Source organism: Fistularia commersonii, chromosome 12 (genome assembly GCF_037954325.1).
Source record: "Fistularia commersonii isolate RoL2024-O1a breed Wild chromosome 12, RoL_Fcom_v1.0, whole genome shotgun sequence".
NCBI lineage: Eukaryota > Metazoa > Chordata > Actinopteri > Syngnathiformes > Fistulariidae > Fistularia > Fistularia commersonii.
In genome coordinates, this window is record NC_141295.1 from 12,692,269 (window position 1) to 12,711,659 (window position 19,391).

The 19,391-nt window shown below is 43.8% G+C and overlaps 1 protein-coding gene across 1 annotated transcript in view; it reads left to right on the plus strand.

Moving 5' to 3' along the window:
* LOC147228864 (alpha-1,6-mannosylglycoprotein 6-beta-N-acetylglucosaminyltransferase B-like) overlaps nucleotides 1-19,191 on the plus strand; it is a 100,603-nt gene extending 81,412 nt beyond the window's left edge. The window contains exons 10-17 of the mRNA XM_086157167.1: nucleotides 3,620-3,753; nucleotides 4,589-4,719; nucleotides 10,970-11,125; nucleotides 11,350-11,496; nucleotides 13,010-13,126; nucleotides 16,528-16,602; nucleotides 16,691-16,974; nucleotides 18,220-19,191. Coding sequence (XP_086013293.1) covers nucleotides 3,620-3,753; nucleotides 4,589-4,719; nucleotides 10,970-11,125; nucleotides 11,350-11,496; nucleotides 13,010-13,126; nucleotides 16,528-16,602; nucleotides 16,691-16,974; nucleotides 18,220-18,418 — 1,243 coding nt within the window. The 3' untranslated portion in view covers nucleotides 18,419-19,191. The remainder of the gene's footprint in view (nucleotides 1-3,619; nucleotides 3,754-4,588; nucleotides 4,720-10,969; nucleotides 11,126-11,349; nucleotides 11,497-13,009; nucleotides 13,127-16,527; nucleotides 16,603-16,690; nucleotides 16,975-18,219) is intronic.
* Nucleotides 19,192-19,391: the final 200 nt, after the last annotated feature.

Sequence of the window (19,391 nt, forward strand, 5' to 3'; positions counted from 1 at the left end):
AATGCTCCGGGCCGCACGCCATTCTTATTTGACATGAAATTAGCGATGCTCCATTAAAATGCCAGAACGATAAAGTTGTGTACATAGTTCACGTTCGTCTGAATGTTTCGTTAAAGATGCACAAAATCATGGACAGAGTCCGTGAGAGAAAATCCAAACCTATATTGCAAGCTTCTTTAATAGACAATTGAATGTAATAGCAGTAGAAGATATTTTTTCCAGGCGTTGAGCTTTCATGTATTGTTAATCAGCCACGTCTTGAGAAACCGCTACATTTCGTGTTTTATTTATTCGGACAAGTCGTCCTCCTGCCGCTGAGGAACTTGAGTTCTGTTTGTTTGGTGATATAAAAGTAAATGCAGACAAAGATGATTATAAGACGTGTTTACCAATCAAATCAGAGTGGCATAAGCTGCCCAAGATTGAAGTTGCAGAGCGACTGGTTCCAACCAATATCGCTCTTGTTATCTGGCAAACAAATGGACCTATGCCCATATTTGCAAATTATGTTTATCTTAAAATAAGGATGGGTTTCAGCCAGTGTGTTCCAAAATACATAATACCATAAATATGCTATTGTCCTATATACCCTGCTATTATACAAGTATATCATGTTTCAGTGATTCAGTGATATATGCGTGTGTGTGTGTGTGTGTGTGTGTGTTTTGTATTGTATTTTTTTGTATAGTGTCTATATAAATATATGTGTGTGTGTGTGTGTGTGTGTGTGTGTGTGTGTGTGTGTGTGTGTGTGTATCTATATATATATATATATATAAATGTATATACACGTATATATGTATACATATATATGTATATGTGCATATACAGGACTGTCTCAGAAAATTAGAATATTGTGATAAAGTTCTTTATCTTCTGTAATGCAATTACAAAAATGTCATACATTCTGGATTCATTGCAAATCAACTGAAATATTGCAAGCCTTTTATTATTTTGATATTGCTGATTATGGCTTACATCTTAAGAAAACTCAAAAATCCTATCTCAAAATATTAGAATATCATGAAAAGTAATTTTTGTTTTTTTAATTGCATATATTTATATATATATATATATATATATGTGTGTGTGTGTATATATAAATGTGCATGTGTGTGTGTATGTGTGTATATATATGTCACTGAAGTGCCACAAAAATATTTTTTTTCATCCCTGGGATGTGTTCAAGCAGTGTTGCCAAGTGTTTGTATGTGGTCTGCAAGCTCGTGTCCAGCTGCTTGCATGTGTGCTTACTTCAATACCTGGGGTAACTCTTCCAAAGCAGAAACGATAGGCACGTCGCTGCGGTACGGGAGGAAAAGCCGGCGCGAGGCGCAGCGACACAACCCCATGTAATAGTTGAAATCCTTCACGGAATCTGTGATTTGGGAGCTTTCTGGAGTTATTTCTAATTGACGTCACTTCAATTATCCACATCCTATCCCGCCTGCAGCACTCAGGGTTCGCAAACACGTACACGCCTCCTGTGACATCCCTGAAGCAAACATTGTGTAATACTTTGGTGGCCAAATTAAAATTAGACATAAACCAAACGGTACCGTGGGTTCGAGGGTAGAATATTCTTTTCTCTCTCCTCATTTGAATTAATTTGACACCATCCCGAAGGCACTTGTCACGCTCTTTATCCACATATCCCTTTAAAAGAGCCTTCTGCAAAATACGTGTTGTCATAAAGCTGTGGAAGTTTTAATATTATTTAAATTTAAACTGTTGATAATGCATTCTATCTCGTTCATATGTGCATTCAAACGGTATTAACTTCATTTTGCACTCGATTTAAATGTATTACAAAATGAAGTACTGTGGAACCTGGGCTTACGAACACCTCGAAACACGAACAAATCAGGTCACATATGCTAGAAGGCTTTACTTTTGCTGATTTAGTGAAGGAAATGCTGAGTACAAGTGCTGACAAGAGGAGAGACAGTAACAGTTGAGGTTATCTTTAATTCCTCTCTGTATTTTTGCCACAATTAAACCCATAAAAAAGTTTCAAAAATAGTGCAGGGTGTTTTGGGGGCCGGGGGAACAGATCAATGGGATTTACATTGATTTCAGAAAGGAGATACTGATTCATTTCGTAAACGTTTTGGTCCACAAATAGATTCAAAGACCAAATTAATTTTGTAGGCCAACGGTCTACTACTATATGGAATAACTAAGTTAATACCTGCAGTGAAATAGATCTAAAGTCTTACAATAATATACAGTGTTAGGAGGCAGCTGTAGCTCAGTTGGTAAAGTGCTTGTGCCCCAAGATTAGCAATGAAAGCTATCCACTGGAAAGCTACATCAGTGGAGCCCATTTACAATTGGGAGCATCGCAGTATACGAATGTGAACATATTGGAATGATGCAAGCGAGTGGCTACTGCCCTGTTTTTGTGAAAATGGAAGTACGGTACTCCCTCGCCATATCACGGTTCACCTTTTTGTTGGATCGCAGATTCTTAACTTTTTGTATATTTTATAGCACAGATTTTCTCTTTACCACAGGTATTTGCCACATGACGTATTTGCCCGTATGTATTTTTACATATTTTGTTATCTCAATTATTTTTATAGTAAAAAAAGCATCTTCTAGGATGGCAACCAACCAGAGCACGGTGTTCTGTGTCCTGGGATCTGATTGGCTCAGTGACGGTTGCATCATTCTCTGCATCTCCTGCGCACGCATTCAGCATCTTGCTTCGTCTATTTCACATCGACATGCGCCCGCTACTCCTCAAGTTAATCCATGTTTAAGAGTATCGGGAGAGTTTATAATAGTTTGGGAAAGGTTAATAAGAGTGTGGGGAGGGTCATAAAGTTTTAAAATATATATAAATAATACAATAAAAATATGGTCGCTGCATCCTAGATTTTCAATCATCCCCGCGATAAACGATTGACTAAAGTTGTACCTTTAGCCAAATATCACAAGTTAGTACTGCACCCGAGACTGTGCTTTATAAACATTTTTATATTTGCCACTTTGTGTGTAATAAGTTTTTATAGCAGGATAGGGGAAATATTGTGGATGGCGGGTCACATTTCTTATTAAATTTGTATGCGCGGGCCAACTGGGTATCATGTAAATTGAAAATTGAAATTGCAGTTGAAATATTTACATTTTTTGGCAATTTATTTCAACTTTAAAATCATTCATGATCATAAAAATATGCCAACATTATTTTGTACGTAATCATCCATACAAAATCAAACAAAAGGAAAAACTAACTACTTTCTAAATTCATATTGATTGAAAATAAAATAAAAATATCAATTAAAATATTCAAAGAAAATAGTTCGGCGGCACAGATAAAATAGCAAAACGGGACAGATGTGGCCCGCGGGCCGTAAAATGGTTGGTTTGTAAGAAAAGGTTAATAATAGCGTGGGGAGGGTCTTAAATCTTAAAAATGTTATAAGAAATCAAATAAAAATATGATTGTTACTTCAATTTTTCATTTATCGCGATTGTTTTCGTGGAACGTAACTTCCACGATAGACTACTGTATCCAATAATGTTTTCTTCACTATTATAACATAACATTAGCAAAAATAACATACATTTGGTGGGACGGTTACCATAGCAAGTGTTTATTTTTTTCTCCCAGATGTCACATCCGAGTCATAGACACCTTCGGGACGGAGCCGGCTTACAACCACGAGGAGTACGCCACGCTGCACGGCTATCGGACCAACTGGGGCTACTGGAACCTCAACGCCAGGCAGTACATGACAATGTTCCGTAAGAAACGATAACAAGTATTATTTATGCATCTATTCTGTGTGTGTTTTCTAATATAATAGTGGAAGCTGTCACCTACAAGGAGGGCTGACGTAGCTGGAAACTGATTTCACGACTCCTGCTTCCACGGCTTGGCGTTCTTTGACAGGTTCAGACTGGTGGAGCGTTTGATGCAGTTATTTTCAGCCGCTTACACACCGTCTTGCTTTTGCCTCGGCCGTCTCGCGTCGCACAGCTTGCCCGATCTGCAGTTTTCAAAGCCCTCGTGGTTTTTCCCTGCCCACTCCACCCTGACCGCTGCTGACCGAAACATCCGCGGCATAATTTACTCTTGACAAGTCCAGTCACCGTTTAATAGAATCATTTCTTTATGTCGATACGGGCTCCCCAACCTCCTTTACGTTCCCTAATATCGATTCACGAGCCGTCTCGAAAGCATCCACCGCGACTAGTCGCGGAAAGTACGTTTTTGCAAAGTTATCCATCGCTCGGAATCCACATTAGCAACTGATGCTAAGAAGCATGCTTTATATAAAACTAGACGTATAATTCATCGCTCCTAAGCCGAGAGGTTTACACGGAGCTGAACGGAGCTGGCTTACTGTCAGTGCCGTTCTGTAAAAGGGGGGACGTAATCGCCCCGCAGATGGTCGCCTTTGAAATAAAACCAAGCAGGAACACGGCGGTGTTGTTCTGTCTTTCCGCTGTGCCACAATGAAAACGTCTCCCTTCTTTCTTCCCCTCGTTCTTTCATCCCGTTTCATCCCCCCCGTCTCTCTTTACCGCTACGCCGCTTTTCTTCCCCCCACCCCCTTTCACCGCACACGAAAAACAGCTCACACACCAGACAACTCCTTCATGGGGTTTGTCTCCGAGGAGCTGAATGAGACTGAGAAGAGGAGCATCCAGCAGCACAAGGTGGACAACATGGCTGTGGTGTACGGGAAGGAGGCCAGTATGTGGAAGGTACATTCACATATTAGAGGTAGCATCATGTAATCAGACTGGTATTAACATAAAAATAAATGGCAAAATATAAATAAATCTAAATGCATATACCGCATTTCCGGACGATAAGGCACAACTTTTTCCACTTAAACAACAGTGCGGCTAATACATGGATTTTTTTTTGTTTTTCGGGGGGGGGGGGGGTTATGAGCTAAAACATTTATCCTCGTCACATTGGACCAATGAAATGACCGAATCTGTTCAACTCCGACACCAAAGAAGACAACTTTGTCGGTTTTAGTCCGCAGGAGGAAGCCCAAGATAGCGATAGGTTAGCCGGTGCGACTTGTATTGAGGTGCGCTCAATAGTCCAGAAATTACGTTATATATAAATATGTATGCAGTTCCAGAAAAAAAAGGGCCACCAAAATTATCAGTTTCTCTGATTTTGCTATTTAAAGTTTGACGTTTGCATAAAATGAACATTTTTGTCATATTAAAACTACTTACAACATACCTCCCAAAGTTCAAATTCTCAAATATATTCCTATAAATAGTAAAATTATAAATTATTATAGAAAAAAAAGAAAATTTGGTTTGCAACTCCAGGGTGCAGTATTTATATAAAAAAAACACACACACAGACGCGTACAAACATCAAACGCATTGTTTTCACAATAATCTACTCTATAATAAATACACAGTATATACACATTGAAACGAAGTGGAATAAATAAGCTGGAAAATATTTAAATAAGCGCCAGTGCACCAGTGAATTTATTGCACTTGGACTGGTTTCTGGTTTGCATAGCGGTGAACGTTCTTGTCCGTGGGAAGAAATTGCTCTTGAAAAAGAAATAAATGAATAAAATAAAGCACATGTCGCATTAACAGTTTAGGCATCACAGCAAACTATACAAACTGTAAAAAATGATTGCAACCTATGCTCAGGGGGAAATGTGCAGTCACCGTGGAACAGCCGTCTGAAAACACAACGTGCCCTCCATTCAGATAACTTGTCGGCCCTTTAAGGCAGAAAATTTTGCAGTTTTTATTGCTCCTTATGCTAAAGCGCGACACCTCCCTCGGTGTTTGACCATCCATCTTGAATGATTTTCTCTCTCACGTCTCCCTTTTCATTTTTAGACTAGCTAATCTTGGTGTCGCCGGTCCAAAGACTCCAAATCCAGAACCTATTCGGACGAATGTGTGTCCCCCATTGAATGAAGTGTCATTGAAGGCCACCAGATGCAATAAACTCAAAACCATTTGTTTGCTTGAATTCGGCCGTTTGAATCAATTTTAAGCCAAAGAAAAAAAACACCGGGCCTTTGAATGACAATCGCTGCGACTTTCAAATTCATTCGATACATTCTGTTAAACACCTTGGATTCAGCCCGAAAGTCTACCGTTCTATCAAATCTTGTTTGGCTTGTATCAAATCCATCTCGGATCTCGAAGAAAGAAATGTGTATCTGTGCAAACGCTTCTATACCCGCCTGCACAGACACATGCGCTCCTTTTCTCAGTCTCTCTCCCTTTTCTTTGTCCATCTATTTCCCAGGTCGCCTGCTGCGTTAGAATCTAACACTGGCCAGCCTCTCTCTTTAAGCTGAAGTGCCGTTAGAAGTGCGAATATAAATCTATATTCTCTCCCCTCCTTTCAAAATGTTTGTGCTGTTTTCAAACTGAAGTCTCTTTGTTTTTCTCCCCTTTCTTGTGCCTGCCTATCATTTCAGCTCCAGGTAAGATATGATTAGTTTTATTCATTTTTTTAGATATTTCATCACGTCCATTTCATGCTTGCAAATTAGCTATAGTTGTGAACAAGTGAGTTGTGTGCCTCCATTATTTGCCACTAACTGTCCTCACCAACAGCAGCCGTGTCTGTAGAGGTTCTCAGTCATCCAGGTCATGATGAATTCTTGTTCTGGGAACCGGACTTGAATTTCTTCACTTGAAAACCCTTCATCTGAGTGGCTCCTTCAGTTCTTCAGAACTGCAAGTCAAACATTCCACAAAGCCCTACAACTGCATTATTAGGAGCAACCCCTATGGGTGTAGATAGAAAGAATGAAAAACACCTCCCAAACATATTGTTCACAGCAGCATTAAAAGCTATAACTATCAGGTGGTTAAAACCGGATCCCCCTACATAATATACATGGATCCAAAAACCATTTACCTGATGGAGCGAGTTACATATTCATTAAGATCTCTGAAGCCTGTCTGTTCTAAAAAAAATGGGCTCCTGCCATGTCTTTACTAATACAATGAGGTTAGACCTAGAGTTTTTGACTGGCACCAGACAGGAGTATCATATCCTTTTAGATTACCTATGTGGAGTGGATTTATTTATCGAGTAATTTATTTGATCATGATATGACTTGAAGATGTTTCACCTCTCAGGAGTTGCCAAAGAAGCCATCTTTGTCAAAAAAAAAAAAAAAAAAAAAAAAAAAACTCACTGAACAGAGGATGGGGCTTCAGGCACAACCTTTCACTAGCGTATAACGCCATACTAGGATCAATGCTAAGACAGATTTGCACACAGGATGCAGGCCCATCTGCACCCTCCAAACAACCAGAAAAGATCCACCACCAAAACCAGATCAACTTCCACATGAGCCTCAGTCTGTGTGATCCAACAGGTGTCACCCCTTTGTTTAGCTTTACCTTTTCACATTCAAATCCAGGTTATCCCCGAAAGTTGTAGCTCCTTTGTCCAAACGAACATTCATTAGCATAACAACCCCCTTAGACCTAGTTTTTGCAGATCAACTCTTCCATTTACATTAAAAGCTACCATAACCTAGTTATATTGAGAAACTCCCCACAAGTCATTAGAACTGAAGAAGCCTCTGGGATGAGGGTTGAAACGTCTTCAAGTGAAGAAAGTCCATTTGCAGTAACTAGATTTTGACAAAAATTCTAATGGTGGCTGATTGTTTGCTTGAGTCCCCTGTGACCCCGTGAGGATAAAGGGTACAGACAATAAATGAATGAATGAATGTGCATCTCATGTTTGATGAGCATGCATGATAGCACTGTTATCTAGTTAAAATAAGATCTGAGCGTTACAGCTGCTTTAGAAAAAGAACGTTTCTAAGAACGATCCGACTCCAAGTATGTTCATAGCAAAACTCCCGCCAAGAAAAGAAACACGAAAAGGACAACGTGGAGAGCGAAGCCCCCACAGTGTTCTTGTTCCGCATGGCGGGGATAATAACCCCGATAATAATTACTCACAACTATGGAGTGTTTTTATTTTCCCTCGCGCAGCTTCGCTGTGTGGAAACTCCTGCTGTTATCTCACACCATGCTTATTTTGGCCAAAATGTTAAATGTTTTGCCGCGGAAACTCTGTGGCGTAGCAGGCCAGAAGACCTCAGGCCTCTTTGTCGCTCTATTTCCTCACCGGTCGTGTCCATTTTGTTGCAAGGAAACATCTGACCGGTGACCACAATAAATTTAAAAAAAAAAAGGCGCAGTGTCTGATAATGGCTGTAGCTTATGAGTCCCACCAATCCCTTACGGTACCTCGTTCCCATGAAACTGTTAAAAATCCTGAAAAGCTGCAAAAAGTTCCAGCAGTATGAAAGGGGTTCTTTAAGACTCCTGTGGCACCAGTTGTGCATTTTATTTTCTAGTCATGATTTATGGCGTTTAACGAATCCAAGCTTAGTGTATAAATGTATATAACAATTTAGAAAGACGTGGTTGATTTAGTTCCTCATCTCATCGGTATGCTTCTCCTACCCGCCCAGATGTCTCCATGATGAGATGCAAATGACCCCACCACCCATCTGTTGGAAAATCTCAACCCTGAGTAAATGTTACAGTTTTTGTGTCTTAGCACGTTATGCCATTGGTAAGGCGTCCCGTGGCATTTCTTGCATGGCGCCGTCTCGGCCGCAAAAACACTTAGCACTCGAGCTAAAACTTGTAATTGCCCGGGGGAATCCATGGGGGGGGGGGGGGGGAACAATCGATCGGTCAAGCCTCTAATCGTGATGTGGCGGTGGTCGCACCGCAGCACGGGCTTGCAGTAAGCCTCTTAACTCTGAATGCTCTATCGTTTCTCTGTCCCAGAGCTACACCTGACTCACAAGTGTGTATTTGCTCTCACACCCATCCCACATAAGATTGAAATTGAAAGTTCGCCCGTCGGCCACCTTCGAAAACTTTTCCTATCGTCTTTTGGGTCTTTCAGCGGAGAGCACTGGGAATCATGGGGGTCGGTCGGTCTTACTCAGTTACTCGCTCATCACAAATCTCAGCTAAATAAGCACAATGAAGGGCAGTGAATGAAAGATGGAGCCGGGATAAAACTTGCAGCGGTGTGAATACAGAGAACTGTGAACCAGCAGGTAAACAGTCCGTGCAGGTGGTTCTTATTAGTTTTGTTGAGTGCAGCAACTAGACCCACCTCCTAGACAACATCTCCAAGACCAAGGAGGTGGTCGTGGACTTCTGGAAGAATCCGAGGAGACATGTACCACGGATGGAATCACCATCCAGGGTGAAGAGGTGGAGATTGTGGACTCTCTACAAGTACCTTGGGGTCCACATCAACCATAAAATGTACTGGCAACACAACATAGATGTAATCTACTGGTAGGGTCAGAGTAGGATGTTCTTCCTGAGGAGACTGAGGTTTTTTTGCATCCGTAGCGGGCTCCTCAAGACCTTCTACTAGTCTATGGTAGCCAGCGCACTCTTCTTTGCTATAGTGTGCTGGTGGGGCAGTGCCAGGGCTGGTGAAGTCAACAGGCTCAATAAGCTATTGAGGAAAGTCTGCTTGATGGTGGGACTGAAATGGTGGTGACAAACTGGGAGCTATCCTGGACAAGCTGTCCCAACCCCTGCACGACACAGTGACGCTGACGCACAGCTCCTTCAGCCAACGGTTCATCCCACCCTAGTCCAGAGCTGAGGGCCTCAGATGCTTCTTTGTGCCCACGGCCATGGGACTGTATAAGAGCAATCTGGACGGCACAAAACTCCGACCAGCCAGAGGTGCATCTGTGCTACCACAACCTCCCTACCTCACCCCGTTCACTACCTCATCCATTCGCATGTCATGCCCTAACTCTGCTGCCTTTCTTATCCTCGTTGGTCCCAGCCCACCAGCTTATTTTTGTTTACTTATTTTATTTTCATTGCTATGGTCACTCTGTTTATATTGTCATTTAGTTCTAGTTGTCTATTTTTCCCCCTTACTGTTCCATTACGTTGTCTCTCTATTTATATTTGTATTCATATCTAAATATAACTACCAGGGTTTTGGGCGGCTCTAGGTTATGGTAGCTTGGTATGTAACTGGAAGACTTGATGGGCAGAAACCAGGTCGAAAGGGTTATGCTAACAGGGGTGTTGTATGTTGGGGACAGAGGAGCATCTTTTGGGGATTACCTTGAATGGAATGTGAAAAGGTTAAGCCAGACTTCTCAGAATGTTAAATAAAGGAGTAAAACCTGCTGCATGGACTGAGGCTCATGTGGAAGTTACCGGATTGGAATGTAGGGCCAGCCTGGCGCAGAGGGTCGAGCGATTGTTCTTTGAACCATCCTGGTTCGATCCTGGCTTTTCCTTGTGTGTCGAAGTGTTGTTGAGCAAGAGACTGAACCCTTAACTGCTCCCCTGGCAAAGCTAGATGGCTGCCAACTGCTCAAGGTTCATCTGGGAAGCAAAAAGTCAAGTCCGGTTGTTACGATAAGGAGATTTCGGCAATAGTCATGGCTTTTTTTTTGACCCGTTTGACCACCATTCTACCATGGCAGCAAATATTGGGCAGTCCTCAAATTCACAATGTGCATCCTTGTCAAAGATTTCACAATGTGAAATGAAAGATGTTGATGCTGCAGGGGCAACCTACGTTGTAGAGCAACAAGTAAATCAAATGGAAAGTAACCGCAACTGTGATTGCTACACAATGTCTCTTCACATGTAGCCTGATTGGACACTAAAATCTCTTTTGTCCTTTTCCAACTTAAAAAAAAAGAAGGATGTCAAGAAAAGACCCCGGTGAATCCCTGCCGTCCCCAACTTGCCCCTTCTGCAGCATGTGTTTTGGTCTGGGCCCTGTGCCACCCCCCTGTATGAAAAATAATGATAGCATACATCTAAGTCATGAGCTCACAAAGGAAAGCGGTACACAAGTCTGGACTTTTAAACACCCCTTTATTCCAGATAGCCTGCTCTGCTTACTCTTCAGGCTACATCCTCAATCTTCCAAGCCCATGTATTCATTATCCCCTCTAACCAGGGCAAGGAGGGATTCCTGCAGATTCTCCATAGATACATGGAAGTGCATGGCACAGTGTACTATGAAACCCAGAGGCCGCCGGAGGTGCCACCGTTCGTGAAGAATCACGGTCTCCTGCCGCAGCATGAGCTGCAGCAGCTGCTGCGCAAAGCCAAGGCAAGATATTCAATATTCCAAAACCATTTTGATGGCTTTGCTGTTAACTTTGTCTTTTATCTGCCCACATTTGGTGGACAATAATACAATAGCCATCATTTATACAATCGTAATTCCAAAAATGTAAACTGGTATGCACGAATGTTAGAATCAATGCCATTAGCTAACTTGATATGTCGAAATTTGCCATAATAGATATAACGTTTTCATTGTGTCCTCGTCAGCTCTTCATTGGGTTCGGCTTCCCCTACGAAGGCCCCGCTCCTCTTGAAGCAATCGCCAATGGATGCATCTACCTGCAGCCAAAGTTCCGCCCGCCGCACAGCTCACTCAACCACGAGTTCTTCAGGGGGAAGCCCACATCCAGAGAGGTGAAGCTCACAGCCTCCTTCACCACCATCCGCTTTTGTGACCCAGAATTTTGACTTCCAGAAAGTCCTCAAATTTGGTACTGGGCTTGGATAACATATCAAAACATTGCCACTTTTTTTTTTCCCCTAGTGCTACTTTGCACTGAGAGTCCACTATATACCATTATACCATGATGGTACTACTACTGACCACTGCACTAAACTATGCACAAAGAAAAACCTCTGCTGCTACGCTTCCATGACATTAGAGATATGAAGAAGTCATAAGTTGGAACCTGGAGTGAGAAATTTAAAACATTTAAAGGGGAAAAAGACCTTCAAACATGACATTTGTGAGTTTGCAACAAGACTTAATAAATCTATACAAAAAGAATAATCCAAAATGGCAGCGTGTGCGGAAGCAGCGGCCCCTCGCTCTCCTGACCGACCTTTGCACTAAACCTTACACCAAAAAAAAAAGCTTGCCATCAAATATCAGTTTGTATCTGCATGCACTTCATACTTCATACCTTCTTGTATGCCTGCAACACAAAACCCCAAATCAGAACTGTGGCGTGATCTAATCAACTTTTTCCAGCAGCGAATTCTCTTCTCATCCAGAGCGGCGGCTGAAAACACCATTTCCTTAATGGGGTCCCATCGGTTGTATGTAAATATTTTTCTCGAGATGATGGACAGGTGGGTCGGAACGGACTCGTCACAACCCGAAGCCCCGCCACCTCCCCGTTAAACAGGATGACATTTCTTTGGCGTCTATGAATCTAATGTGGCGTTCGCACTTGTCATTCATCATATTGGGCGTCAGCCAGATTCCGACGATCGGCCCATATCGCCGTGTGACACCCGACGTGAAGCGCTTTGGTGATAAATAAATTTGAAAGACGGCTTCCAACAATAACACAGCCAACTGAAACACACCCGCTCATTAAGTAACTTAAATTCAGTTTCCAGTTTTGAATGACTACTGTAACCAACGTCCAGCTGCCGTAAGGATCGATCATTCTCCGCAACAACAAAAAAAATATGTTGGAAGATACACAGTGAGATGGGGAAAGTCATAAGTGGGAACCTCGATTTGAGAAATTGAAACATTTACGCATTATAGGGGAAAAACAACTTCAAACATGACATTTGTGAGGTTGCAACGAGACTTAAAAAAAAAAAAACTCTACAAAAAAAAAAAAATCCAAATGGCTTCGGGTGTGGAAGCAGCATCCCCTCGCTCTCCCAACTGACCTTTGCACACAAAAAAAAAGTGCTGCCCCTCTCTCATGCCATGTTAATCTAACAGTGCACTTCACTGCAAATTTGCACTCTGTTAATATTATTTTGTTAATTTCATGTCACTGTGGGATTGTGAGAAACGTCTTCATCATTCCTATGTTGGGCCAGTACATGCAGGGAAATTGACAATAAAGCTGACTTTGACTTTTTGCAGCTAGCCTTCCAACATGTGAAATGCTAATTTATTCACTTTTTACCTCCTGCCCTGCGTGTCGTGCGTTGTCTCTAGGTGTCCTCTCAGCATCCGTACGCGGAGCAGTACATCGGCAAACCCCATGTCATGACGGTGGACTACAACAACTCTCTGGAGTTCGACGTTGCCATCAGAGAAATCATGAGAACCAAGGTAACAAGAGGGCAATTCCGCTGCATGTGTGCTCCATGTGCCTTTTTCTTTGAGATAAATTTGTTTTCTTCTGAGCGTCCAGATTACAGATTCATCCAAACAAGTGACGGTTTGTTTTGAATTGCCAACAAATGTACCCGTGATATAATTAAATTGTTTTTGGTTTTGTATTGAAAGTTAAGGTTAAATCGCTGGGCGGTGTTGACATTTACGTACATATGCTGTGAAGGCACACGTGCACACACACACACACACACTCACACGGCTGAACCTGTTTATGTAAATAGGACCCAAACGCCTCTGTTTCTCTCTCCTGTTAATGCCATTTCTTTATTTGCGGATGGATTTTTCTGATATTTGGCCGTGTTCCTTCATTCGGCACCCACGTCTCAGTCCCTTTTTAAGCACAGATTTCGAGATGCTGCTCCACTGTTAGTCAAGGTTCCGCTAAAATGTATTTAAAAGCTTAATTTCACCTTTCGGGCAAAAGCCAGGATCATAAATCACACCCTGCGTTGCCCAAAGGGTGGTTGCAACATGTGCTTGGACGACATTTGTGTTGTTTCTCGCTTTGCTTCATCATGAAACCGTGACAACCTTACTGGACATGGAGTCGCTGTTGTCGTGGTGACGCAGGCCCCGGTCGCTACGCAGCGCTCTGGCTCTCTGTTCTGACTCCGAGCTGAACGGGCCGTGTCAAACTGCTTGACGCTGGAAATGTGGGCTAATTGAAAGTATCCAAGTAAATACCAAGAGCAAGTTTGACTGAGGAGCACATGAGGGGAAATTCAAAGAACCAGCAGAAGGCAAAACAGAGAAATGAACGTACAGATAGGATGTTGTAACCGTTACTAAGCCTGAAATCAGGATTCTCTCTGGAATAATTACGGCGTAAAATTACAAACTATGATGGAGAGATCAGCGCTTCCACCTCACAGCAAGAAGCTCCCTGATTGGGCCTTTCTGTGTGGGGTCTCCATGCACTCGCCAGGTCTGCTTGTAGTTCCTCTCACAGTCCAAAAACAAGTAGAAGGTTTACCGGAGACCCCTAAATGTGCCCAGAAGTGTAAATGAGAGGTTGGATGGTTGTTTGTGCTGGTGAAGTGAATGTTTGCATGCGACATTTGAATGTGTGACTGAATGTTTGCGTGCCAGTTTGCGTTCCTGCAATCGACTGGAAATCGGCCTCTGGCCCAATCACAGCAGCACAGATAATGAATAAATAAACGGATGTCCCTGTAATCCCACGTTTCCCAACATCTTGCACCTTTCGGCGAGGAAACACCGATTCCCTCTCACAATGGCCTCGAGCGTTGGGAAAGGTAAACCAGATATTGAAAGGAGGATCTGCGTTGAATAGATTGTCTTTGCAAAGACCTTGTTTGTCCCTCTCTGCTTATTTACTTCCTGCTTCTGTGCACAAAGTCTTTGATCACATTTGCAAAGTGCTGAATGTTTTTTTTTTTTTGTTTTTTTTTTGGAGCGCGTCATCACGTATTCGCTTCGGCTGTCACCGAAAAATGGGCCGCGTCTGATTTCACGCGCAGTTTAACGTTTTGACGGCTTTGATTCCCGAAAGCGGAAATTAGGATTCAGTTTGGTCGCGAATCATTTACGAAGGCAGGTCTTTTTAAATAATGCAGTAAAATGGGGCCGTTTGATGTGTCGAAGGTCCGCCTCTCGCCGACACCGCCGGGGCAAAAACGCACCCTCGTTCTGTTTGACTTTGCCTAGATAAAACTTTTTTATCCGAGAAGAAATACATCTTGTCTGCCAGTTTGTCAAAGTTTATTATTTTAAAACAGAAAGGAGATTTGTCACTGCAACTAGATCTGCAGAAAAGTCCCAAATGATTTTCTGGGTGGTAATTTTGTTTCTTTTTCTTGTGCAGTTTGAATGTTCTTCCAAAGTCTTCATATTTCTGTTATGAAATATCAGGAATGCCTGCGTGGTTCTTAATGCCGCCCCCTGATTGGCCGGTCCAGGACTTGTCCCCGCTTCTCATCCACGTGTAGGAGGCGTGGCGTACACGCATGCAGGGGTTTAACCCCCCAAAAAGTTTTGATATTTTGCAAAATAGCTGCAGGTAACACACAGAATCCTCTCAATAATTTATCAATGTTAAATATCTTAAAGTACGAGGGGAGGTACTCGCATCATTCGAAGGAAAAAAATGTAAAAATTCATCTGTTTCCCTTTTGATATCAACAAGATAGAAGACGGAAATTTAACAAACACAATATGTAAATTCAGAGGAATTTTAAAAAGCCAGAAGAATCGAGGGACCCATAAGATGCGAGGTTGGTGTTTCTCCCCCGACGGTGTTGCTGAATTGTAACTTTGTTTAAAACGCAGTTTTTTCTGGCTAATTGGTTTCTCGCAAGGTTTCCAAATTCAAAGTGGCGCTTTGTTTTTCCCGAAGCGGGACGGGCAATCGCCACTTGAACGTCACAACGTTCGGTAGCCCGAGCAACAGCATCTTTGGAAAAAGCGATGCGATGAAGTGGAACTACTTTACTTCCAAAAGTGATGGAGGACCTGCTCTTTGCTCCGACTGGTTTGTCTTAGTAGGGCTCAGAACAAATATCTCACGTGTTTTCAGGGAGCAGTGGGCGCTGGAATGCAGAATTTGATGTAATTTCCTTTGAGCTGCTCCCTTGAGGGCTCGCCAAAGCCTCCATTCAAGCCTCCGCTCTGCATCCTCTCCTCTCACACCATCTCATGTCCTCTTTCCTCCAACCTCAGCATCCCATCCTTCTTCCCAGATCTTCACCGTCCTCCTCTGTCCACGTCCAAACCACCAGAATTTCGAAGCCAGACCTGGGCATTTTACGGCCCGCGGGCCAAAACCGTCCCGTTTTGCTTTTTTATCCAGCCTGCCAAACTGTTTTCTTCGAATATTTTAAGAAGTAATTTCAATCAATATTGAATTTAGAAGCTCCTTATTTTTTTCCTTTTGTTTAGTTTTGTACGGATAATTACATACAAAATGATGTCAGTACATTTATATGATCATTAATGATTTTAAAGTTGAAATAAAATGCCAAAAAAATGTAATATTTAGATTATAATTTCCATTTTGTTCCATTTACATGATACCTAGTTGGCCCGCGAATAAAAATTGAATAAGAAATGTGGCTAGCCAGCCAAAATTATTGCCCACCCCTGATCTAACCTGTAATTCTTTGTTTTTTCTGCTCGGTTTCTGCTCCTATGCCTCCTCCTCGCTCCCAAGGAGAACCTCCACATCTCCGTCTCATCTTCCCCCAGCGATTGTCGCCACTCAAAATTGCTGATTTTTCATTGTTCGTTTGCAAACAGTCTTAACTTACAGAACTTTTTTTCTCGAAAGCATTTACCCGTCCGACACACGTTGCGACGCTCCTCCGTCTGTTTTCCAGGTTGAGCCGTACCTGCCTTACGAGTACACCTGTGAGGGGATGCTGGAGAGAGTGCATGCCTACATCCAGCATCAGGTGAGGGGAGCCGAGCCGGCCGATCAGACATCGCGAATAAAGGCCTGTAGTCATAACATATGCAAAAATCCATCTCTTTCGCCTTCAGGACTTCTGCGCGCCAGAGCCGACCTTTGTTCCGACCAACTTTTCCAGACAGGGGTCCGCCGGAGGCAGCAAGAACCCGGGATCTTTGTTTGTGCGCCTGGCCAACTCCACCAGCCTCGGCTGGGCGTCCCGGGCGGTGGCTCCCGCCGCCTGGCCGCCGCTCAGCTCCCTGCGGCTGCTCGTATCTCAAGAGGGCCAGTCCTGCGTGGAGGCCTGCCAGTCGGAGGGCTTCATCTGCGAGCCGGCTCACTTTCGCTTCATCAACAACAAAGAGGCCCTGCGCGGGTACGTCGGCTCGCCGTTCGCGTTCTCCTCCGGGGGGCGTTTCTTTACCTGTCACTAATTTCCAAGGCAACGATGACGTTTCCCACAGCGTTCGAAGACAAACATCCCGCCGCCTCGGTCCAACCCTTTGCTCGGTTGCTCGGAGCCGTCGCTCCCAACTACATCTTGAATAAAAAAGCGACTTCAAATTCCAAATGATCTTGAAGCTCATCTTCATTGGCGGGGAGGATGAGGCTCTGGCGACTGCTTTTTGTTCATCTATAAGTATGCGCTGTTGCCATGGCCGCTAATGTTCTCACCGATTTCTCTTCTTGCAGCTCTCCTACTCGTTGTTTCAATCTCCTCTTGATAAATGCTCTCTCTCCAGGTTTTCGTGTCGCCTGGTGGTTTAGTTGTTAGTTGCTCTCTTCGTCCTCCGTCTCCTTCCTTACCTTTGGGTACTCCACAGCCAATCATCTGCCTCCTCTTCTGTCACGCCAACTAACCTCACATCCTGTTTGGCTCCATCCATAAATCTCCGCTCTGGTCTTCCTCCAGTCCTCCTGGCTGGCAGTTGCCACCTCAGCATCCATCCACCCAGATCTCCACCCCTTTGTGCACGTCTAAATCATTTCATGTCTCGGTCACTAAAACAACCAGACAAATAATCCTTTTTTTTGGGGGAAAAAAAAAAAAAGCATGGAAATAGTTTCCAACCATCCCGTTATGGATCACAGCTTTTGTTATCTGTATCATTTCTGAAAACAGGAAATCATTTATTAATCTTCAGAATACATCCACGTGGTATGGATTCACAGATTCCACGCGTGCTGGTGTTTGTTTTGGCTTCTTGCAGCAGCAGCTGCAGACAGTGGAGTCAGGAACTTTTGCTTTAGATGCCGCCTTCACTCGAACGCCAAAACCCCGCAGAGTGTGCGTCTGTGAGTTTTTGCCTCCTTATTTATTCTCGGCGTGTTTCATCCACCAGTTTCATTCGTTTCGGTTTACAGAGCCGCTCTTCTGTGCCTCCTCCTCGGTTCCCCGTCCTTGTAGCGCCAATATGTTCTCCCAGACACCAATCATCTTTTCCACAATGACATCTCCGGCGCGCCTCTCAGCCCTTTTGTCGCCCGATTGCCGTCTCCTCGCTAAACCTCTATTTTCCCGTCGAATTGGCGTCTGCGTGAAACGAGAGCAAGGCGGAAGAAAAAAAAAAAAAAAGCCCCTGGCCTGAGCAGAGCTGTGCTTTTCTATTTGACCCCGCAGGCTGGAGGTGCAGTGCGAGGTGGTCGACAGTGAGATCAACCATGTGCTGCCGGCGTTCTCCGTGATGCGGCGGGAGTGCGGACTTCAGCGGGATCCCCTGCTGTTCAGCTGCGCCGGACGCTCGCCCAAATTCAGACGCCTGTGCCCCTGCAGGGACTTCCGCCGTGGCCAGGTGGCGCTATGCAGAGACTGTCTCTAACAACGGTACACAAAAGCGCTCACGCTCAAGTATTGTTTTGGGAGAACGGGACACCAAGAAGGCAGATCCCGATCTGCACGGGCAGCTTTCCGACAAACAGTAAACGCGGGAACGGTTCGTATGGATCGATGGGAGGAGGTTTGCGCTGCGGTAGGTGAGGAATCGGGCCCGATCGGGCGAGAACGGCTTCCATACTGCGGCGGGCGAGGAGGTTCGAGGATTTCTCGGAGATGTCTTCCCAAGAGGCGGCGAGTGTCACTCGAGCAAAGTCCGGGTGGCGGGAGGGTCATGGTTCCACTTAGCTGGCGGGAAAGTCACGAGCGTTCACATTAACGTAAGCCTGCGGGAGTCGATGTGACCAAAAGTGAGAGGATGAAGAGAGAAAACAACGGCGGGCAGAAAGACACAGATGATTTTCCCAGAGGGAGCCTTCCCGATATTTCGCCTCGAACGACAGCCGCCTCGATTCAATATTCAGTCAGCTCTCTGTTGGACAAAGGATGATGGACATCAGGTTATCTTCCCGGCTTCTCCTCCCCTCTTCCACTGACGGACAGAGTCGATTATTGGACCCGGTTGAAAGTCTAGAGGCGACTGGTCAATTGCGTCACCTGTGGTCACAGGAGAAAGCGAAAGATGGAGGGCAAAGATAAAGGGTGCAGAATTATTTTTCAATTACTTGGAGTCCTTGAACACGGTGATGGATTTTTATTGGGTTCTCGGGAGCTTTGTGATGAAAAAAAAAAAATAGAAAATAAAAAAATCAGAATGAAGTGTTGGATTGTTTTTATCTTACACCCTTAACCAGCCACCTACATTTCTCATCCCATCAAAACTAAAACCCAAAAGCGGTTGGGTCTGTTGGGGTTGGGGAGGTCATTTTGAATTCTATTGACTATTATGAGAGTGAATGGTTGTGTGTCTCTACATGTGGCCCCTCCGACCGGCGCAACAGCCGAAGGTGAGCCTCCGC